Source organism: Schistocerca nitens, chromosome 7 (genome assembly GCF_023898315.1).
Source record: "Schistocerca nitens isolate TAMUIC-IGC-003100 chromosome 7, iqSchNite1.1, whole genome shotgun sequence".
Taxonomy (NCBI): domain Eukaryota; kingdom Metazoa; phylum Arthropoda; class Insecta; order Orthoptera; family Acrididae; genus Schistocerca; species Schistocerca nitens.
This window is the reverse complement of record NC_064620.1, coordinates 383,746,020-383,770,841: the sequence shown is the minus strand read 5'-3', so window position 1 is coordinate 383,770,841 and position 24,822 is coordinate 383,746,020. Positions and strand designations below refer to the sequence as shown.

Sequence of the window (24,822 nt, the reverse complement as noted above, 5' to 3'; positions counted from 1 at the left end):
CAATAATTTTCATTTTACTGCAGGTGTTGCACGGCTTGCGTTCCAGCACCATGTCCTCTGAAAACCAACCACCTTCATTTGCGTGTACAGTTACAACTTCTGGCAACGCTTCCAATTTTAATAAAGCCTTTTGCTTTAAAACTATGAATGGGAGTAATTGACGTCTATCTGATGTGCAAGCAAGCATGACAGACATCCACTGTTTTCCACTTGCTGATATAGGAATAGTTATATCTTTCCTTCCTCTGATGTCAACTGTATAATTCGATGGCATGTCAAAATATACAAGAGTTTGGTCAGCATTACCTATCTGGACAAGAAGGCATTGGTTTTCAGTATGCTGCCTGATTATTAAGTGCTGAAATTCCACAAGTTTTTCATCATAATTTTTAGCAGCTTCTGCACAACTGAAGTTCATGTCTGAAGTTCATCTCTCTCTCATTGACTGTTTGAATTCTAGTAATTTCATGTTCCATAATTTTTAAAATTTCAGCATTCACAGGCAGGCACTTCTGATGCTGTATCTTAGCAAACTCATTTAAAATTACTTCAAGAGCATGTAATCAGCCACACTGCTTCCCACTAAATGCTTCCCTGCTACTGAAACTTTCCAATAATTTGTCTCTCTACAGTCGTCATCATATGAAGTTGCTCTCATCAGTCCTGTATCACAGACCTGCGGCATAATTAGAACTTTTTTCAGCAAAAGAAATAACTTCCTTCTTGAATTTCGCACTATAATGAGAGTGCTTCATTATGATTCACTAACACTAGCACTCCACAAAATTCAATGAAACAATGCACGTATGACTTGTGCATTGTTGATGTTTACATAAAGAAGTTTATTTTTGTTGCTATGAATATCTGAAAGGCAGCTTACATTCAAAGATGAGCAATACTGAATTTCTATTTCCTTCATAGGCTGCTGTATTAAAATTCAAGGTTGAAACTCGAAGAAAGAAAAGTACACTCTTCTTTTACAAGTGCAGAAGTTTTGGTGCCAGTATTTATTATTGTGCCTGTATAGTGGTGCTTACATACGATGACAAAAGTGAGTCGTGGCAGCTCCTAGTACCATTTTTCAGAACTTCCATTTGCTTTGCACTCGATTCTAAGCCACAGATAGTATTTTGGATCCCGAAAAAATGGAAAAAAAGTACATCTTAGATTCTGGTATGTACAGTCACCCTACATGGGCTGTCCATAATACTGTTCTGTTTTAAAAATGACACATTACACAGTATAGTGAGATGCCGCAATTATGATCCAAGCAAACTATTTCCATGGCTGGGTGAAGTAATGCAGAGAACAACTTTGCGGTTGTTAGCGAGTCCACATAAGATAATGACATTTGTGGCCACTGCAATTTATATACTTAGGGTTTTGTGAACTGGTAAGAGGCCTATTATTTCAGTCATGTTGTGACACTGGAAATAGCTCAATGGCTACCTGCAATTGTGGCAAATATATTGAAGCAGTTCACACCCTGAGCCAAATTGTTTAAACTGGAATGTTTGTAAAAAATTGATCTACAGTGGTTATGGAATAAGAATTTTTTCTCCTCACCATGTTATGGGGATTTAAAATGTTATACTAACACATTTTATAGTTTTGTAAGCTGGAACAGTGACATAACCTGCAAAGAGTTTGCATTTTTTCATTTTTGCACCCAGTTTTCATGATTGAGATAGTTATGCCCATAGTAGCTATAGTTGTGCAAAACCGCTATCAGGGACACCATCACACATTGCTACCTCCATACAGATGTGTGAAATATACATTGCTCAAAAGAATTAGGGAAACGCGTGTATCAACATCCAGTATGTTAAATCTATTTTGATGCAACTGGTACCTGCGGTCTTATTACATACTCTAACATCTTCACTATTAACGTATGCAAAAGCTACTGTCACTAGCCATCCATTGACTATGTTATGTATTACAGCATCAGGCAATCCCTCAAAAGGAAGTGAGTTACAGTGTCTCTAGTGAGGTACACAAATGGCATTTGTCATTTTTGGATATTGTATTCAACCACGCACATGCAATATGATATTTTAATGCAGCATAAATTGCAAGGGCAGTCTGTTTGCTACATGAAGGATGGATTTTCCTTGTGCTGCTGCAGATGCAAGTGTCTCTCCATTTGTCATCCATGGGTCATGGACATGCTACAAGGAGACACACAAGGTGAGTTGGACAAGGTTGCTAACACATCGCAGCCCCGTGGGGAGACCGATACCTGGTCACCTCTAAATTGCAGCTTTGATGGCTACTGACAGAGCATGCAAGATGATCACAGAAGAGTCACTGAAGCCAACATGTCTGATCAGACTGCAAGAAACAGGTTACAAGGAAGAAGCTTATGATCTAGATGTGCTGTTGTGGCATCCCACTTGACACAACAACATCTCATAGCTTGCCTTCAGTTTTGCCATTCCCATGTCAACTGGCAACTTTGTTACTTGCAAAATGTGTTATTCACAGACGAGTCCAGATTTCCTGTGGTGCAAGGTGATAGCTATGTTCATGTGTAGAGATGCCATAATAAGTGATACTTGTCAATTGTTGCCTAGGAAATCGAAAGATTCAGCCGAGGTTCTGTGATGGTGTGGGAAGGCATCACATGGTCAACAGTCGTATGGATCTTCTTGTTGTTCATCATCACCTTAGCTGCAGGCAGTGATTCATACAGATACTGTGGAACTACATGGTAGTTGCTGCATATGTTGGTGACCCTGTATTCCTTCTCATGCACAATTAATGTACAAAACACACACACACACTTACACTCTTGATCACTGTCTCTGGCCACAGAGTCCAGTCTCAGCGGCAAGAGACAGTGGTGTGTGTGTGTGTGTGTGTGTGTGTGTGTGTACGTGTACATGTATGTATGTGTGCATGCGCATGTGCGTGTGTCTTGTGCTTGCGTGAATACGTGTGTCTTTTCCACATTAGAAGAAGACCTTTTGGTTGAAAGCTCATATGTTTAGCTTTCATTTTGTTGTGCATGTCCACGACTCAAAGTCTCCTCTATATGGTGAGTAGCAGTCTACCATTTTTCATAATATTGTCAAATTGAATTTGATGATCTCATGGCTACAAAGCTTTTTCTGTAACAGTTTGGTCAATTTATTTCTCTCTTTCTACAGATGTCCACAGGGCTATGATGTAAACTGATGAAGACCAAACATTATTTTTCTCTATGAAATTAATTTGACCACTACACAGATAAGAATCACATTTTTCATTATTAAAGTTTAAATTTTACGCCTGCTGTCACCCACAAATTACATATATAACTGGTCATTTGTTTTGGGTTAAAAGTAGATTTAGAATTAGTTATTTGGAAAAATGTTTTTGCATTTTAAATGTACTCTTAAATGAAAATGTTTGCATTTTCTGCTTAATACTGTGACTTACTAGTTGTTCTATTCATTCAGTCATTCGCACATCATGTTCTCTAAACACCATCATGAGGGAGAGCATTCAGGAATGTGAAACGAGTCAAGTTATGTATTAAGAAGAAGAAGCAACAGGGTTCTTCTGTACAATACATTAACAATAAATCATGACTAGTGGTAAAAGATAATTATATGAATTACTTCTGGATTAATCACAGAATGGGAAGTTCATGTTGAAATATCAACAGTTGTGGAAAGGATAGATTGCTGATCACGGTAAAGATGACAAGCTGAGCTGGAGACAGGCACAATGAAAAGACAGTTACACATTAAACTTACAGCCAAAGCCTTCATCTTAAAAGAGAAACATACAGGCATTCAGGAGTCTTTCTTGAGCAGCCAGAGATGGCAGTCATTTCTGTGTGAGATGTTCTTGCTAGTGTGAATGCATGTATGTTTTCCTTTTCTGATGAAGGCTTTGGCTGAAAGCTTAATGTGAACAGTCTTTTTCGTTGTGTCTGACTGCAGCAACTCAACATGTCATCTTTACAGTGAGTAGCAATCTATCCTATCCACAATTGTTACTTTTGGATTACTTTATATTTGTTTATGTATTTTAGGAGAAAATAAGCTATTTTACTGCTCAGCTGCTGTTCATCTAGAACTTCAAACAAAGAATTTATGTAACTTCACACAGAACATTATTAGCTTTCTACTTACTGATGAAGTCAAGACTTCCTTTACATGAATGTTATAGAGTAAAGCAGACTTTACATTCCTGAGTCAAAGTTTCTGATAAGCTACAGAAGGGGTGGTCAATAAGATACTCAATTGCTTTCTTTTTGAATATCTGAGTATTTTCATGATTTTGCAAACTGGGGACAAACTGCAGGAAATGATTCCTGAGAGGATAAGGAGCAAAGAAAGGACATGTGGACATATGGTCAAAAATGCATTTCAGTGGAGGTACACCCACTTGAAGGTGAAGATAAAAGATCTTTGACAATGTTGGTTTCAATTATTGAGACCACACACGAGAAGACACCATGCAAGTGGCAATATTCTATCCATGCTAGTGTTTTAGATTCACACTGAAGACAGCAGTGATTTTGTCTACAACAACTCGCATTATCTGTATCACTTGCGTATGCAGGCCTACAGACTTGCTTCCATAGCAACCCTGTAGCATAGACACCAAGCATACACTCTTAAATGTGGGGCTAAAACACTATTACACACAGAACATTCCCACTTGCCTGTGTGCTTTCAATCACTGAAACCTATATTGCCAAAGATCTTTTACCTCAACCTTAAAGTGGGTGCTCTTCCCTTGGGATGCATTTCTACCCATAATGAGTGTGATGGTGGAATGAGGGCTGTGTAGTGTTGGAATTTCACCATCGCACCCAGTCTTTATACTTCTCTCCTTTTCTGCCCCCCCCCCCCCACTTCTCGCCAGCACTCCGTCTAACCTGCGGCACTTCACTGTCTGCCACTCCTACCCTACTATGCCTCCCTCTCTCTACCCCTGTCACCTCCATACTCCCACCCAGTCGCCACTCCAATCATACACTGATGCTGCTGCTCACAGTGTAGCCTCAGTTGCCAGAGACTGCAGTCATGCATGTGTGAGTTGCGTTTGCATGAGTGTATGTCAGTGCATCTGTGGTCTATTTGTGACGAAGGCCTTACCGGTCAAAAGCTTTATTTGTGACAGTCTTTTTGTCGTGCCTATCTGCAACTCAGCATCTTTGCTATATGGTGAGTAGCAACTTTCCTTGTCATAACATTTCACAAATAACATACCACAGAAAATATCCACAAGGATTCAAACAACAAACAAATATATTAGATAAACTTTTTCAGAGGGGTTGATAGCTGTACCTAGCAAGAGATAGGGGAAACATCAAATTTACAGAGCTTTTGTAAAGATGTACTAAGAATGGATAAAGCAGTTTCACAACACAAAACTGATAGCAAGAGTAAAAAAAAAAGGATTGAAATAAATCTGAAGGGCACACATTTGTGGAAAAAATTATATATATGGGTAAACAATTCAACAGAAAAGCAGAAGTATCCAAAAGAATAAACAAGTTCATAAATGGAGAAAACAACGAGCTCAATGAGACAGGAGCAATACTTTGTCATGTAGCAGACAACAATATGACTTACCAGATAGTATACTCCTGCTTGTATCCAGATCCTCCACTGTATCCTGGAAGCCACTGCAATGTGACAGCAAACTCACTTGCATTGCCTGAGACATTATATGGAGCATGTGGCTGCGTGCCTTCAACAACAAGCTGGGTCACTGTGACAATTGTCGCTACTTCATTTGAAGCTACACACTGGTAGAATCCAAAATCTGCACGCCGCAGGCCCTCAATTGTAATGTTGCCCCCCTGCACTCGTACACGGTTCCGTTGCAGTGGTGATCCATCTCGCTGGAAAAGAAAACATTCTTTAGAAGGCATAATTGTTTGGTAATCACTTCTGGCATTTGACAAAGGCAAAACGAACATAGGCTATACACTAAAATACAGTCAATGGCCCTACACATCTACAAGACACTGGCTTTCCAACTGACTGTTTCTTCATACACTGCCTAAAGCGTCAATAGGCAGCAGTACATAACAGCTGACATAGGTTTATAATATATTAGAATCATTTTGAATTTTTTCCCTTTGGTTGAGTGAGCCACATTCCATTCCCTTCATAAAGGAAAATTTTCATCTGGTAATATGGTACTTAGCAGGACTCACCCAAGGAGGTGAGCAAAAAATTTATAAGCTATGTACAGGTTCCAGTAGATAATTTCTTACAAGAAACATACAAAAATAAATATACATGCATGAAATAACACTTCTCCACAAAAATGATAAGGCAGATTAAAGGACAGCCTCTTAAAAAGTTAAGTGATAAACTGTTACAAGATCAGTTATGATAAATAGAAGGGAAGTTGAATCTCGTCTGTTGGAATGCACTTGCTGATTTCACGTTTCATTGTGCATAGTACCTCTTTAATAATCAAGAGTCACATAAAAGTTGTCCCCTTTCCTCTTTGTAGTGTCCCTATTCTTCATGGTTTTTTCGCTAACAAAAGAAGAAGCTTATTGTTCTAAAAAAAGTAAATGTTTATTGATGGTCCTTGTAGCTTTGACTCTGATTCACACTACACAATGCTTACAAGTAACAGCAGTATTACCACAGTTTGATTAACAATGTTTGGAAATTATATAAAATGAAGCAACAATTTTAATGATTAATTTGGTGATGTTTATGAAATGAAAAGAAATGAGAGTTTAACATTATCTATCAATAATTAACATTGTTTGTCATACTACATACTTCTTTTCTATGTAATCTGATCACAGTGTTACAATTTTTATCATTAACTTCTGTTCTACTTTCAGCACAAGAATTCCATAGGGAGAACAACTGCACTTCTTCACCAGCACATGCTTTCAGAACCTTTTTTGTCATACAAACTTTCTTGAAGCATTCCTTTGGATTATCACACACTAGCCCTTATTTTATAAAGACACAAAGCTAATATGTTTCTCTTTGTATTTTCTTTGTTGGAAAGCCACTAATAGAATGCTGTTAGTGAATTATCTATGAACATAACCTTCACTTTAAAATTTCCTTTTCACTGTTTTACCTGCCTGCAGTTGTAAATAAGATCAGTCCCTCCAAGTCACCTTCCACTTTCAGGCCCATTGCACCATTAAGCAAGTTAACACATTTAAGTTGATGTAGGAAAATTTAGGATGACTTTAGACAGAACATACATTCAATATAAAGAATGACAAGTTCCTTTAATGTGTATATATGCCAGATAATGTATTTGAGTGAAAGGAAAAATTTCAATAGGTTTGATCATAGAATTGTTGAACTGAATTGAGCTGAATTTTATTTGATCCTGTAGGATTTCAATGTGTACAGTAAATGTATATGTAATATAGCACATGTCAAAAACAGAAAACATTCATCATTTATTTCCTAAGGAGCAAAAATTACAACCTCTAATATCATTCATTATATAGAACAATATGTACAAATTTAACATAATAGGTACCCTTAAAACCGTAAAATTTATTTTCCACCACATAGACCGTGAGTTTTTTTTTTAAACTTGGTGTTATGTTATAGCATCTACTATATGTGTCGTGGCCAAAAATCAAGGTTCGTGCCAACCAGTCATGTTACGCTTACCTGGTGTGATCGTGTTGGACGTGTGTTGTATCAAGTGATTGCATATGTCAATTAGCGCAATGTCAGCCATCAGTGGTGCAGTGTTTTTTATGCATGCATATGATTTCTATGTGTTGTTACTCCTTGGTATGTGAATTTTATGTTTTGTGTGTTCCTTTCTTTTAGTTTTAGTTCTCTACAGTCCGTCACTCCAGGTTACAGTAGTAACCAGTTCTGTTCATTTGAATTATCCTTATGATCAGGAATGTTTTTGCTACTATCTGAGCATTCCTGATAATCTGTTGCTGCCTGTAACGACCTATTAACTAGCTAGTAGGCAACCAGTTATTTACACAATAAAGATATGTCAATCCAGCTCAACTTCTGTCTTAGACTGGACATATATTCGAAGGTCAGTCAGCTCAGGTTACACTTTATGTGACAAGGTGGTGATACTGATGTGATCTGAGCCAAAGAATCAGAGCTATTGAAAGCTAAGACTCTGCTGGATTTATTGATTGATAAGATGCCTGAGGAACAAATGGTGTCCTGGCTAGCAGTCTGTTCACTGACCTTCTGGTTTAACAATCCTGTGTTGCAGTTTGAACAGGTGGAAGTAGGCTTTTTCTACACGGGAATCACAGTTGATTCGACAAAATTCACTCTGATCGTGAGCCAGCGTGACCACTGTTTAGCCACTGAGGTTCAAGATGTCACCACTGCACCACTGCAGAAAAACTTGTATGAGAAACTTAAATCAGAATTAATCCAGACAGTTGCAGTATCACAACAGGGAAACATATGGCAGGTACTGAGCCCGAAACACATAAGTGATCACAAGCTATCATAGTATTTGCATTGTTTATGGAACAAGGTGGATACAGTTACTGTGTTGGACCAGTTGCTACGGACCCTGTGGAGCAGTTCACTACTGTAGCAGGTCAAAGCAATTGTAGTGTCACAGACAGAGATTTTATTGGACAACAATGCAGAACTTGCAGATTGCATCCAGGAGGCCACTGCACTTTCTCAGGTTAGTGCAGTGACAGTGTCGGGTGGTAGTACAACAGTGGCCACCCAAGTCGTGTGCAGATTTTGACCATTTGGTGTAGAAGGTACAGTTGCTGTGTACAAAGTTTGGCAAGCTTATGTCCCAAGGCAGTACCAGTCTTGTACATGGTGTTACCGCATAAGATCACAGAGCTGTTTGTCATCCAACACTATGTTGTCTAACATGGAACACCGCACGTACTGGTACCACCACAAGTTCAGAGAGCAGTCCCAGAAGTGCACAGCCCCTTGCACGTTTTAAATGCGAGTGAAGCTGGTCGTAGGAGCAACCAGCTGTGCCAAGAAGTCACAACAGCTGTTTATCAGTGAGAGACAATCCAGTCAGAAGTACCTAATAGACACTGGTTTGGACTTGAGCATCTTACCTCGCACTTCAGTGCACTGTTACACATTGCTGACAGCATTCTCTTTCTCTACTGCTAATAACTCATCCATCTCCACATACGAAACTCAGTGGATTTAACAGAATTTGGGGCTATGCTGAGCATTCAACTACGATTTTGACATCATGGAAGCCTTATGATCTCTTGGCATATTACCACTTCATACCTGATATGTCCAATGCTCAGCTGGTCAATGGTGTTACTGGTCTGATGGCTGCAGGGTTGCAATGAGATGCAGTTGTGCACAGCACTAAGCTGATACCAGTGTGTGACAAGGAGTACAACCCCTGCTAAATCAATGTGTTGACTTGACCTTCTGGCACACTTACACAAGTGCCACACGATACGATGCATCACATAAAGACCAATGACAGTCCACCAGATTCTTGCAGGCCTAGGGCACCTGATCGTCTGCCCATCACCAAGGCAGGTGTCAACACAGTGCTTCAGGAAGGAATAATTTGACCGTTAAGTAGCCCCCCTGTCATCTCCTCTATACCTTGTTGCACAGAAAGGAGAATCATGGCACCAGTGTCGTGATTATCACACACTCAATTCCTGACCAATGCCACCATTGCAGGACTACAATTACATGTTACACTGAGTGACAATACTCGGTGTTTTGGACTGTGCCAAGGTTTATATGCAGATTACTGTGGCAGAGGAAGACATTTTGAAGGCAGTGATTATTATTCTGTTTGTACTTTTCGAGAGCAAATTCATGACTTTTGGGTTATGGGGTGTGGCTCAAACCTGGCAGAGGTTTATCAACTCTGTCCAGCAAGGTTTACCATTCTGCTATTCCTACCTCTGCGACTTACTTGTGTATTTGGCCACCAAGGACCAACACTACCAGCACATTAAAGAGGTATTCAAATGTCTGGACAGTACGGTGTGGTGTCAAACATTGGCCAACGATGTTTTTTGACAATCCCAAGTTACATTCCTAGACCAGCACATATCAGCTGCAGGCTCCCTACCATTAACAGAGAAGGTTGAAGCTATTCTGCAAGTTTCAAGACTGACTAAACTGCAAGTTCAAAGACTGACTACAATTAAAGAATGATGCCACTATCTAGGAATGGAAAACTTTTACTGCTGCCATCTACTGTGTGCAGCACAACTGCAAGAATCAGTCAATGTGGCACTTACCAGCCCAAAGTTAAAAGTCAGTGCACTAGTCAGTGGCAAATGAGCTTGGCCTTTGAGGATGCAAGGCAGTGAATGGTGGATGTGGCACTGCTGGAACATCCCAAGTTTGGCGCACCTCTGGCTCTGGTAGTGGATACAAGTCAAATAGCTACCGGTGCGTTGTTGCAGCAATTGTCAGATGGATCATGGCACCTGCTAGTGTACTTCTCACAAAAATTGTCACCATCACAACAGAAGTGAGCACATGTGACCATGAGCTCCTGGTTGTGTAGGAGGTGGTAAAATACTGCTGGCCACGAGGCAAGAGGGTTTACGCTCTACAAGGATCACGAACAATTGATCTACACTTTCAAGTGGAATAGTGACAACTGCTCTCCTAAGCAGTACAATCATGTTGGGTTCATAAGCCAATTTAGTATGGACATTAAACACATTTCTGGCCCTGACAATATGGTGGCCGACTGTCTTTTGCACATCAACAGTGATGTGAAAACTACAGATGTTTTGGAACTAGCCAGGGCCCAGCAGCAAGACCAAGAGCTCAAGACTTTCATCAGCGATGCCACTTCAGAGCTGAAGTTAAAACTCACTGGCATTCCCAGTGATGACTCGTAGGGAAGTTCGTGCCCACTCCTATTGACCATGTTTTGGCACTCTTCACAATCTGTGTTACTATGGAGCCTATCCAACTAATTTCACAATGGTTTGTACGACTTAGGATGGAGAAAGGACTACTGGGAGTGCACACAAACATGTCCCCAGTATCAGAGTTGTAAGGTGATTTGCCATGCGCACTTGCCAATCGGCAATTTCTCAGACACTGTCATGTGTTTTGTATATGTGCACCTATATTATTATGTGGGTTTTAGGCAGACTTCTTAGTAACTTATTTCTTAGTACTGAGGTCCTTTTTCAAACATTGTAATTCAGTGGTGTATACTTCATATATTCTTATTCCTGTATGTGTTGTGGGTGTGAACACTATCATTTGTAATACACTCTGAACTATCTTTTGTTTTGCATATTACTGTTTTATGCACATACAAAAATGTACAAGTTCAGATTCCTACATTTTTAAAGCAGTTTCTTCATGCTTCAGAAGTCCTTCTTCTTAAATTGATCATAACTGCCTTTTCTTATATTGTGAACACACTTTTCGTTTCTTGAATGTTTGAGTTTCACCACACTGTCACTCCATGGTGCAGGTATGGTTCAAAGAATCCATGGTACACTGTGCATAGAAGCTGTTTGTCTGTGTACTGTGATACTTGCTTCTTTATTAATATGACTGAGCTGAGTTCCTTACAGAGAGAATTAATGTGCTGTTTCCATTTCACCTCATTATCCACAGTAATACCCAAGGTTTTATTGGATTCTACTTCTTCCAGTTTTGTATCATTCTCTTCTAAGACCATATGCACAGACTTACCTCTGTTTCTGAACACAGTGTATATAGTCTTTTTCAGGCTTATAACCAGTTCATTTTCCATGGGTCACAGAGCTGTGATGTTTGCAGAAATATATGCTCTTCTCTCAAGCTGTTCCACATTGTAGACTGAGTTCACTATTATCAGGTTATCTGCATTTTCTCTTCAACTCCTGTATCATTAAAAAACAGATTAAACATCAATGCCCCCATTATTGAACCTTTAAATTTTAATGGCTTTGATTTCTGAGTGGCACGAGTTCCCTACAGATATATACTGCTTGCTGTTGCATCGTTATGATTGCATCCACTTCTGCTTGAATGCCATGCAGCAGAACCACTATTATCTGGCCTTTCATTAGCTGACTCCTTGGATTATCCGACCATGTGTGGTTTTGGTTTTGTCAAGAAAGAAATAAAGAGATCCCATTTTCAGGCTCTATCATAAGAGAAAAAGCTTTTGAGATGCACCACAAACTGCTGGGGGGTGGGGGTAGGGGGGGGGGGGCTATTAGGCAAGTTGCTATTTTAAGTCAAAAACATTTTGCTGGTGATATACATAGGGAGTTCACTGAAAAAATAGGCTCAGCCAATAACTGGTAGCTGAGTAATTACAAAACATTGATGAGAATGGGCTAAGCTACAAAATGCTCCTGCAAAAAACTCTTTCTTCAAAGAATGCAACTGCCACAGCCACGAAACTACCAAAGGACAGGCTGACCACTACAACATATAGTAACACAAGTGGTGACCACAAATTGTCATTGTTTGTAATTGGCAAATATTCAACAAAACAGCACTTTCTGTTTATCACAAAGTTAAAAAATAGTGCTTAGATGAGTGGTAATTTGTTACAAGAATGGTTTTTTGGTACATTTGTTCTGGCTGTACTTGGAATTTAAACACCTACCACCCCATGCAAATGAATTGCTAGGTAATGCCTCTGAGTCTGAAATTCAACAAGCCGACATAAAAGCTAAGTCCTCCACCCCTCACCCCACATGACTTTAGTAATACAGCTGCTGGACCAGGGAGTCGCTGAGTGGTTAAAATGACATTACAGGAAGAAATGTGTCAGCACTTTGTTAGAGAGAACAGAAAATGGTAGTGATCTTTTTAAAGAACTGAAAAGCCTCATTATAAAAAATGTAAATTACATACTTCCTCAAGCTTGCAAAGAACTTAAGAAAACAATTCTACAAAAATCAAGGAAGATGGTTAGTCCTAGCCTAAACCAGGAGCAAGAACTACCAGAAACTAATGAGACATAGCAGATTTAGTCAATGATTTCCAAACTCTCCAGAATGATATCCAGCCTACTGATGTTGAGGAATAGTTAGCAGAAGGTGATGATGCTGTTGTTACCAATGAAGAATATGAAGATGATCACAACATAAATCCTGTTTTCCATGAGGAATCACAGGATGAAGAAAAGGAAAAAGACAAGATCAGCACCTCTGCAGAAAGGATGCATTCAAGATTGCCCTCAAATATTTGGGACAACAGCCAACCGCTACAGCTATGGACATACTGTGGGCACAGAAATGATGAGATGCAGCCACAGAGTCAAGATTTAAGAAACTGGAACATAAAAACATTTTACACTTTTTTAAGCAGACTACTAGAGTCTAAAATTTTCTGTTTTTCTTACCCTTTGTTTTTCTTTCCCTTTATCTGAAATGTAATGTTTTGTTCCTAATTTTGATTTATTACATTGTTTTGAGCTCTGTAAATGACTTGTTTCATTTTCCTCTGATTATACTACCTTTGCTGTGTCTTTGTCCCCACCCTTCGTCCCAAAAGTGACAATTAATTGTGGTTCTATTGTACTTTTCCAGTTTTTCTATCAGTATTCCATAGACACTGGTGTTGAATGCTTTTAAGAGATACAAAAACATTGGAGAGACACATTTTTTACCTACACCCTATATAATGTATCATGCCAGACTGACAATTGCTGATTCTGTAAATTTACCGGCCGGCCGGTGTGGCCGAGCAGTTCTAGGTGCTTCAGTCTAGAACTGCGTGACCGCTACGGTCGCAGGTTTGAATCTCGCCTCGGGCATGTATGTGTGTGATGTCCTTAGGTTAGTTAGGTTTAAGTAGTTCTAAGTTTTAGGGGACTGATGACCTCAGATGTTAAGTACCATAGTGCTCAGAGCCATTTGTAGATTTACCCTTTCTGAAACCATCTGTGATGGAACAAAATGTTATGTTTGTCCAGATAAACAACAGTAGCTGTTGGGGTCTTCCTTGTCATCTTTCTTGTACACTGGCATGACCCTGATTATCTTCAGTTTTTCTGGAAAAATTCTACCTCTGAAATTCGATCTGTGTGACCATCTTTTTTAGTGTTCATTGTGATGGTGTTAACTGCAGCTGTTTTTGCCTCTGTTATAATTTTTCTATACTTTTTTTGTTATATTTCATAGTTTTCAGCTTCACCCATCTGTCTCATTCCCTGCAACTTCATACGCTGTTCTAAAAATATTTCAGTAGTAATCAATTGTGTTTGAGCTTGCAGCTTTTTTGTCTCTTTACTTTGGGGAATGCTGCATTAAAATGGTATTTAACTGTTGTAATAAAGGAATCCTTACATTCTGTACCTGCAGAGCTTAATTCCAGATTTTCCTACTTAATATTGTTCTAAAGTTGTTAATACTTGGTTTACTGATGATCCCAATTTCTTTGGTTGTTCAATTTGATACTAATACTATGTAATCGGTTCTCAACAGCAGAACAACTGTCCATTATGATCAGATATTTCTGTTTGAACTACACGTGAACATCATCGCACTACTAACAGTAGTAATGAAGTGTCTGACTTTGGAAGTCACTTTTGTTGGTGCAGGTATTGTTGTCCCCATGTTATATCCCCACATTGTACTTTATTAACAATTCTTCAAAATCTTATCTTGTATTTATACTTTTCCCATGCCAATATTAAATTCTTCACAATATCAATGCTCCTCTTCATATTCATCTGCAAAGTAAGGTAGCAATTTCTTTTTTCCTTTCACAAAGATGTTAATCTTGCCACCTGGTGATCTGTACACACTAAACACTCGTAAGTCATATTTCAATATGCCAGTAATTTTGAAGTCTTCTTCTTTAATTACAGATAATGTCACACCTTTACTCTTTGGAGTATTTAGAAGTTTGCCTATTTTAATTTATACAGAAACTGTATCGCCTTGATGTTTAGATCTACAGAAGTAATTAGAGAAGATATAGTCCTTTATTGTTAGATTATCTACTTGACTTTCAGTTATACCATGTTCACTGGTGCATAATATGTCTAATTGTATTTCACTTAAGAGTACTTCTGCTTCTAGATCCTTACTACCAGTGTATTGGATAATCTCATGTGGTACTTTTATGTAAGTTTCCTTTTCATGACTTACATATTTTGGACTGTATTCTGAGAGTATATTCTGTATTGTCTCCTGTTTAGGTGGTGCTTATGATTTTCATCCCCATCAGACCACATTAGTTTCCATCATTTCTAATGATTTTGTTAGGTACATGTAAACATTCTGCTGATTGAGTGTGTTATACACCACAGTCTACTTAAATGCATGAAACACTCTCATAGGCATTTATTACCTAGAAATATATTTGGGTGCACAGTTTACCTTGGACATAAATTTGTTACTCTCTAACCTCCTTTTATGATTTCAGTCAGTACGAGCCTGGATCCTACATTAGCAATTCTTCCCAAATGAATTGTGCTTCTTGTCTCATTAGTAATTTCTTCTTTGCTACTGTTTCATAAAGAATGTGTACAAACACATTAGTGTAATTACATTTGGATTCAGAATCTATTTCTGCAATTGGTGGATTTGCAATTATTACATTTCTAAAATATTTGGCGAGTTGTTGCATTCTAATTCCAGGTCACACATCAATTTTGCAGTTGGGCAGTGATATTTCTCTGTAGCGAGTTGCCAGTTGTAAGAAATTCATTTCCTTTCCATTGTATTGCTATGGTCTTTTGTTTTATTTTACCTTCTATCACAAAAATCTATATTTATCTACAGATTTTTGTCTCACTGGATTTATTGTGGTAGCATCAGAAACACAGGATAAGTTATAGTTTTTAAAATCTGTGTGAGCATATTTATTTTTGCAGTCTTGTTGTATTTCTATTCTACAGATTTCACACACATAGGACTGTTTTTCTTGGATTAATCTATAATGTCTGTTCTTTATGGTCAATATTTTGGATTTTAATGTCTCAGTGTCACTTTGTGGTAACTTTACAATTTCGTTTTTTGAATCCACTGCACTTACTAGATCAGCTCCTTCCACACTAAACAGCTGCACCATGTCCATAGACAATGATCAGTAGTCAATTTTATGTTTACTTTCAAATAATTTTTTTGTGTAACCAGTAGTTGCATCTGACACACAAAATACCTTTCAACACTCACTTTTCACATTCTCTAAAAGAAGAAATGTTTACTTTTTGTATTTTGAACAAGAGCAAAGAGTCCCTACACTTTCCTATTGGTGTCATTTTTGCAGCTCATTACACTTGGTCACATGTATCAGACACACAGTGGTAATACTATGAAGGAGGCGTGGCTTGTAGTATCCACATGGGGTAAGGCAGAGGCATACGCCAACCAGAACTAACCTAGGCCTCGGGCTATGCTGCAGGTAGTCACCACAACAACAATTTTAGGTGGGGAGAGAAGGGGTGTGCAAAGTCACACATTAGCTAAAAGTTTACAAACTGTATCTCCTTTTGCTTTTATAAGTCACATTTCCCAATTTTATCACAATACATTGTTCTAAAAGACATATTTTGGAGAGATTTTTAATGCAGTGTATGTTGGCTTCAGTTCATGCTTATTGTTTTCCACATTTTCATTTCTAAACTTGAAATGTTTAATGTTTTGCAAGTGTTCAATATATGCTTGAGATAGCCTCAGTGTTTCTGTGATGTCGCAGGTCTTGTGCCGATTTGTTATGTAAGCAAACTGAACAGCCTCCACATTAAGCGTTTGTGAAGCTAGTGTACCACATTTGTTGGCTTTTGTATTTATCCTTGTAGATTACGAAAATTTGTAGTTTAAGTAATGTCAAATGTCAAATGTGATTTATTCATCTCGTAACGTGCAATTTTCAAATCATTTGATTTGATGTATAGAAGACATGTCAAGATTTACAACAAGAAACATATTTAGGAGAAATACAGAAGTTTATATTATTTTTTATACATTTGTGAAATACTGCCACACAAATACATACCATAGTTTTAAATTTAACAGAAATAAGATGTCTAATTACCTTGTTCGAAATGTGAAACTGTCCTTAATGATTTCTTCAACAGAATAAGAACACTTTGGAAGATTAGCATTTTTAATAATAACACTTCTCCACCAGAAGAGTAAAGAATAAAATTTCCAGTGAATCATGCTCCACATTAAATATATTTACATGGTTTGCTTCTGTGATATAGTGATGATTGCAAGTTACCTTTATCTCACTCTGCTTTAATGATTTAGTTTCAGATTGCATTATTTCCATGGAACCAAGATTCAAGTTTTACTAAAGTATTTTTGAAACTTACCGAAATTCTTTCACGCACCTCATTATCAATCAGAACTGATGTATCATCAGCAAATAAAACTGAATGAACATAGATAGCTAGTGATTGTTGCTTTTGTAGAAAAGAAACAGATGGGGATCCAATATTGAACCTTTGGCGACTCCTTGAGCTATATTTTCCAGTTTGATGAGTAATTTCTTGAATTTGAAGTCACAATTATTCTTTATTTCCTATCTGTTAAGTAAGAGATGAACCAATGTAAGCAGTGACCCTGATTCCATATATCTGTAACTTATGGAGAAATAAGGAGTGTTTCATTGAACTGAATGCTTTTGTCAGACCACAGAATATTGCTGTAATATAAGCATTAAAGATCTCTCAAAAGTTTGTGCATTCTTTGTATGTTTTTCTTTTTTTCTTTTTTTTCTTTTTTTTCTTTTTTTTTCCTACAGTGCCAAATGATGTGATGTCAGTGTAAAAACATGTTACCCCCAATTTTTAAGCTCTTCATTTAGTGGGTGAAATAGTTCGAACAAAGGAATTTCCTCTCTTATTAATGCATGTTTTGCTTATTTTAATTTTTTTGTTTATAGGAAAATGAAATTGTTTGTTCTCCTGTACTGCAAAATTTTGACAATTTAATAGTTGTTTCTCAAGCTAACTTTTGGCTAACAAACTGCACACCAAATTCATAATGTGCTGTTTTCAGGCTCGCAGTATGCAGCAGTTACATGCAAGAAAATAAAACTCGCAAGAAACTCAGGCGCAACACCCTCACAAAAAGAAACTTGCTAATAACAGTAATGTAACACTTTTCCCCACATATTTTCACTGTTCATGTGTGACCCCCTCGCCAGGTGGTGACATTATTTTAACATATTCTAGTGCACTCAAGTGAGACATTTATAAACTTATTCATACACTGGATAAATTACCAATGTCAGGGTCAAAAAAACTATATAAAATATTAATATTAAATTATGATTAATGACCCTTCAGAGTGTAATGCAAATACACAGACACAGGGATTCAATAGCACAATTTCAGACATTCAGTTCAGTTCCTTGTTATGTATGCAGCAGAATGTGAAAATCATGTGAAAGTTGGTAGGTCACCCTTAGGCTCTGGTAGTCATGACAGTGGGAGGTCCATAAGAGTTGTATTATGTAGATGGCATGCCCTCAAGACCCTACGACACAGAGAGAACAGGCACTTCAATGCTTGCCTTAAGCCTAGCTACTACCTGTTCACAAAAGGTCACTTGATACCAACAGTTCTAAAAATATTCACTGCCATTATTCAAGTGGGAAGTATTCTACATGCTTGTAATAATTGAAATTTTGTAATACTTTACTGAGAAATATATTTTAATGTATGTTTTGGAGCAGCTCCACCTCAGAGCCTTGAACTACGAGCTGCACCTGCTACGAAGTAATGTGAAGTGGAATAGTCATACACAATTCATTATAGGGAAGTTAAATAGGTATTAGACTGTTTTTCGGATCCTGAGTAATATTAAAACAACTGCGAAGAATAACAACATAGTTCAAGGTATTTTGAGGACTGCAAGTCTGTCTAATGTCTGGCAAGTCAGATTAAATGAGTAGGCAGCTGGTTTCAGTTAGTTCAAGAGTATAATGGACAAACGTCAGAATATTATAAAATCTTTGGAAGGCGGACAATATTATTTTTAAGAAATGCTATTGGAAATATTTAAAGGTGCAGTATTTTGAGACAGACGATGTGGAACATAGGAGCACGCAAAGACAGAGTGTATACATGGACAAGGAAAAAAAATTCCCGAATTTTTCCCGGATTTCCCAGTTAAAAATACACTTTCTCCCGGGTGACAGTATATTTTCCCTTATCAATCCTTTGAATGGTTATGGTTTTATACACAGGCGTACGATATCCCGGAACTTTAGAAAATGAAAATCCAGGAAAAAGACATGTTTGGAAATATCTTTGATATGCAGCAACATGTATACTGCGTATTTTTGTATTACGAAAGCATACATTGGAATTCCACCAAACACCACATGTTACTTTCCGAATCATTGAAATCAAGATTTTGATGTGCTTTGCTAAGCCGTTCATAGCTCATGTCACGTGATCTCGCCAGCTGATGACAGCGGATATTCAGAGCATAGGACACGTGATGTAGTCAGCCAACAGCAACATCACAGTTAAGTAGCACGAACACACAAACAGGGAAAGTTAATAGTTTAAATTAATATGCATAGTGCTGCTACAAGAAAAGCAAAGCTTTCACATATAATATTGGTCTCAAGCTGCAAGAGAAGCTAACCTTTCGCATATACTGTTGATCTTTTTTGTGCGTGTTACACTTTAAGGTTATAAAGAGGGAAACATTCCACGTAGGAAAAATATATCTAAAAACAAAGATGATGTGACTTACCAAATGAAAGTGCTGGCAGGTCGACAGACACACAAACAAACACAAACATACACACGAAAGTCAAGCTTTCGCAACAAACTGTTGCCTCATCAGGAAAGAGGGAAGGAGAGGGAAAGACGAAAGGATGTGGGTTTTAAGGGAGAGGGTAAGGAGTCATTCGAATCCCGGGAGCGGAAAGACTTACCTTAGGGGGAAAAAAGGACGGGTATACACTCGCACACACACACATATCCATCCACACATATACAGACACAAGCAGACATATTTAAAGACAGTTGAAACTAGCCAGTACTGTGGAATTAAATATTTCGTTTCAAATACATTGACTGCATCTGCAGAAAAGGTTAACAAAAGTCAAACTTCTTTAGCAAACAGACAAAAATAACTTCATTGTTCTGCAAGGCGATTAATGCTTGACTGTCAGAAAGGTGGAAATAAAATAAAATCTGAAACTAATGACATATTTCAGCCTTCTGTAATTATGTGAATGTGTTTTAATTCACTTGATAGCTCCCGGCCACAGATATCCATTTTGTTTTCATTTGACGTGAGAGTAAACGAAGGAAAAAAAGCAAAATCACTAAATGTAAACACAGGTCACGTGGAGACTACCCACTATAACTCAGACTGCTCTTCGCATCAGCTCTGGATCTATGACATTTGCGAACCGGGTCAGTACTAAAAAAAATTGAATTTTCAAAATATGTTCATCTTGTAGCGCACATCTTTCTGAAAAGTCTGAAACATAAAACATATGTATTCGAGGAAATGTAAGACATTATTTGGTCTTAAGTATGCCAAAGTGCAGTGCCACGCCTCTTCATAAAGCATTTTTCTACCGCACATTCAAACTATATTCAGGAGAGTGTAAATTGAAATGTCCTGTGGTGCCTCTCCTGCTCCCAGTCGCCCGGTTTGACAGCCTGCCCCTCTTTAAAAAAATCTTGCAATTAATTTAAAAAAATCTTGCAATTGATAGTGGATGGGATTATTTGAATTTGAGAGAACAAGATCTCTTCAGAAAATCTGAACTCTTTATTGCCTATTAGTTAATAACTTGCTGTTTTGTGTGTCATAAAATTAAATATATGATATATAAAACCAATACTGACAAGAGATAAGCAATAAATTACACATTTCTTCAAACCTTAGCTCCTAGCATTTTTTTCTCTCTAATCTTGCTATAGCTTTACATGGCGTGCTTTCCTTTCTGCGAAAGAATCTATTACCTCGTCAAAGTTCGTCAAACGTTCTGCTACATGAAAAATCGAAATGTTGTTATCTAATGCTGAAAAGGCTGTTAATACAAATAATAGCCAAGACTGGTGTGGTTTCTCGAGCTGATTATGTCTATTTTGTCACTGTCTGCTGGATAAAACAAAATAGGCCTTTCTAATATGGTAGCAATTTTGTAACACACCAAATAAACCAGACTGTTTTGGCACAAATGGCCAACCGAACGACACGTTTTCCACGTTACTTCCAGAATAGAACTTACGCGGCTGCTAGCCAGGGACTGTACTACTGGTCCTTACTAGTGTAGCGATCTGGCCAAAAATTTCATTTTCTTGGATACGCCGAGAAGATAATACGTAATCTTTCTCACCTGTTATTCCTGTCAGTCATTTATTTCCATTCTGGTAGTCTGAATCTATGGATTTCACTAGTAATTATAACAATTCTGATCATTCGCAAACCCAATCAACCACATAATCAGACAGAGATTGGCATTCATCCATTCGGCTTTACTCCCTCACCTCGTATAGCCCCGTCCCCTTTTATCTGTGGAAAATTTATTTCTAGATTCGACGAGGATTCTCCTGGCAGAGACATCACGTACACTATGCACGCATTCAAAAGTCAACTTATGGTTTATTCAGAAATCAACTTAAAATGTGTTCAAAAATGTTCAAAAACCAACAGGGAAGTGTTTCAAAATCATATGACTAATCGATAGACAAACGTGTGCTGGATGCTAGGTGCTTTGTGAAACAAGTTTTTTTCCTCAAGAATATGAATTTGGCGCCCCATTCTCCCGGTAGCAACTAGCTGCTTGCTGCGACTGCTTGCACAGCCAACAGCCACATCCCTGTTGCCAGAAGTGGGAGAATCTACTACTCAAACATGACCCAACTGCGCATGCGCATGGGCCCGCGCCTAACTGCTAAAACAAATCGAATGTAAACAGTTGTAACTTCACTCTCATTGGAGGCAATTTGTTGTTATGAAGCACTGCATAGTCTTCCTAAAGCCTTTGACACATTTTCAATTGGCAGACGCTTGCATGAGCACAGTGTGTCATTGCTGTACATGGCGCATTTCCTTTGCAATTTAAGTTATGTTTTATTGTTTAAGTATTATTCTGCAGTAGCAGGATACAGTAACATCCTTTGTTAGAGTATCGGTTCTTACCAGTCAAAATTACAAAAATTTAACTGAAAACTAAAACAATGAAAAATTCCCGTAATTTTAAAAAATATCCCAGGTTTTTCCCAGTTTTCTCCCAGATGAAAAAAATGACGGGTTTCTCCCGGATCTCCCGGTTGTCCCAGGTCATATACACCCTGAAAGAGAGGCAAAGAATTGCATGAAGTACCCTGCATCATACATTATAATTTGGCTAGTGATGTGTCTGTGTGGATGTAGATTCAAATATTTATAGTTTCTCATGTTCATTTTTTGTTCTTGCAGATGGAATGGAAAAAATAGTTCATTTACTGAAGAGGCAGATGGTGAAATACTTAAAAATGTCAACAGATTTTCATGGAAACACATTATCACCATTTTAACAGACTGCTTACTACTTCTTATAGAACTCCACAAAAAAAAAAATCTTAAAAAATGAAATACTACATTTATAACATTAAAGAAATTCTATGTATGATATCACACCAGGATGCTGCTATTGTATGAAACTTTATTCAAGAGTTGTACAGTTAGGATATAAGCTTATTTCGGCTGCATTGCTATTTTCAAGTGATATCCATATCTCATCATTGACATTGTAGTTGTCAAACATTTATGCATATTGTATTTGTAGCACAGATGGAGTTGTTTTTTTCTTTTGTGTGTGTGTGTGTGTGTGTGTGTGTGTGTGTGTGTGTGTGTGTGTGTGTGTTTATATATTCCCAACAGTAGACATTGTTGTCAAATAATTTTTGTTGAAATTTCGTTTTCCACAAATCTGATATCTACTCCTGAGAAGAAAATATACATAAACAAAAACAACTCAATCTGCATTAAAAATGCAATATGCAGAAATATTGGACAGCTACAATGTCAACAATGAGGTATGGAAATCGCTTGAAAGTAGCAATGCAGATGAAATAAGCATATCGCCTAACTGTATTACTCTTGAATAAAACTTCATAAAATAGCGGCATCCTGGTATAATAATAAATATAAAATGTCTTTACAAGATATCTACTATGCTGTAGGTATTAAATGTAAGAGCAGTCTTAAGTTCTTGGAATTACAGGTATATGACAACCTCATTTGGAAAATCCACTGCCAGAATTAATCAAGTGCCTTGGTTCAGTATATTAACGTGTTCATGATTCCTACTAGGGGCAGGTGATTTAACAATGAAGAAACTACTTTGTTCTGCATGTTTACATTCACTCATTGTTATATAATCAATCTCTGGAGGAATTAAAATCACAGGAACAATATTTTCAAAATACAGTAGTGTTTCAAGAATGTCTTACCCGCTGCCACTGGATCGTAGGTTTCTGCGTGCCTTCAGCTTCTTGTGCATCACAATGCATTTCAACAGTCTCTCCAACTTTGCGCTGATATATGCTCTCAGGTTCAATAGTAAATACAGGAGGCTTACGCACCAAGACTTCCATAGGACCAGAAGATCCCTGAGTGCCTTGAGCATTGTAAGGAGTGCATGTGTATCGTCCCTGGTGGCTTTGATTTACCTGCACAACCACACACAAAATCTATGGTTTTTAAAAGAAAATTATTTGGTTAAAGGATAAAAGTAATCACAGAAATTAAAAATTCCAGTGCACAAATATTTATATAATAGTAATAGACTATAAACCTTGAGTTTTGGGAAAAATGAATGATTTGTTGGGGGCTAGTGGTAACATTATGGCCGCTGACTGTAAAAGCTGAAGATTTATCTTCTTTAAGTCTTTTAGTATTCTCATTGGTGTCATAGCATTCTGACAATAGTTAAATTTATTTGCTTCTATCTTAAGATAATTTATAGCAGCTATTTTTGTAAGCTTAACTTGAAACTTGCTACCTTACACACTACAACTTTTGAATGGTATAAAAAAAACTGATAAATAAAGAGAGGAATGTAAATGTGAATTTTTGTTGTACACATATCCATCCACACATATACAGACACAAGCAGACATATTTAAAGACAAACTCTTTGTCTTTAAATATGTCTGCTTGTGTCTGTATATGTGTGGATGGATATGTGTGTGTGTGCGAGTGTATACCCGTCCTTTTTTCCCCCTAAGGTAAGTCTTTCCGCTCCCGGGATTGGAATGACTCCTTACCCTCTCCCTTAAAACCCACATCCTTTTGTCTTTCCCTCTCCTTCCCTCTTTCCTGATGAGGCAACAGTTTGTTGCGAAAGCTTGAATTTTGTGTGTATGTTTGTGTTTGTTGTGTGTCTATCAACCTGCCAGCACTTTCGTTCGGTAAGTCACATCATCTGTGTTTTTAGATATATATATATATATATATTTTAAAAAAGTTTATTATTTTTGGGGTCCTTCAAAATGTTTCAGGCAATATACAGAGTGAATGCAAATAATTGGATGATTTCAACAGGCTATATTTTCACTTCATCATCAGCCGTATAAGAATTCACTACTATCAGAAAGAGGTAGATCCCAAGCATTTTCCACTAACTTTGATTGCATTTAGCATGGACAACATATGTTGTTGGTTTGATAATTCTGGTAAATTTACATGAAAGAATGGAATATTTTTGTTGTGCCTTGGTTATTCCAAGGATAGTATAAAGAATTTCAACAATGTACAGCATACAGTTCATTGTTGACAGCCATCTGAATTAGTATGTCACCTGCAATTGAAAATAGAGAGTTTCGTGCTGTCATTATACACTCATTCTGCCAATGGCATTGTCAAAGAAGGCGGAGGAGCGGACAGAGGTTCATGGCACTCTCTTGCCCTTGGGGTGGGAAACTGCCCCTAAAGGTGAAAGAATCAGCAATGATCAACGG

General features: G+C 37.7%; 1 protein-coding gene across 1 annotated transcript in view; it reads right to left on the bottom strand.

Moving 5' to 3' along the window:
- LOC126194768 (protein turtle-like) overlaps positions 1 to 24,822 on the bottom strand; it is a 914,596-nt gene that overhangs the window by 77,039 nt on the left and 812,735 nt on the right. Inside the window, exons 10-11 of the mRNA XM_049933054.1 lie at positions 23,314 to 23,532; positions 5,577 to 5,848 (exon numbers count right to left, since the gene is read on the bottom strand). Of these exons, the coding sequence (XP_049789011.1) occupies positions 5,577 to 5,848; positions 23,314 to 23,532 (491 nt within the window). The remainder of the gene's footprint in view (positions 1 to 5,576; positions 5,849 to 23,313; positions 23,533 to 24,822) is intronic.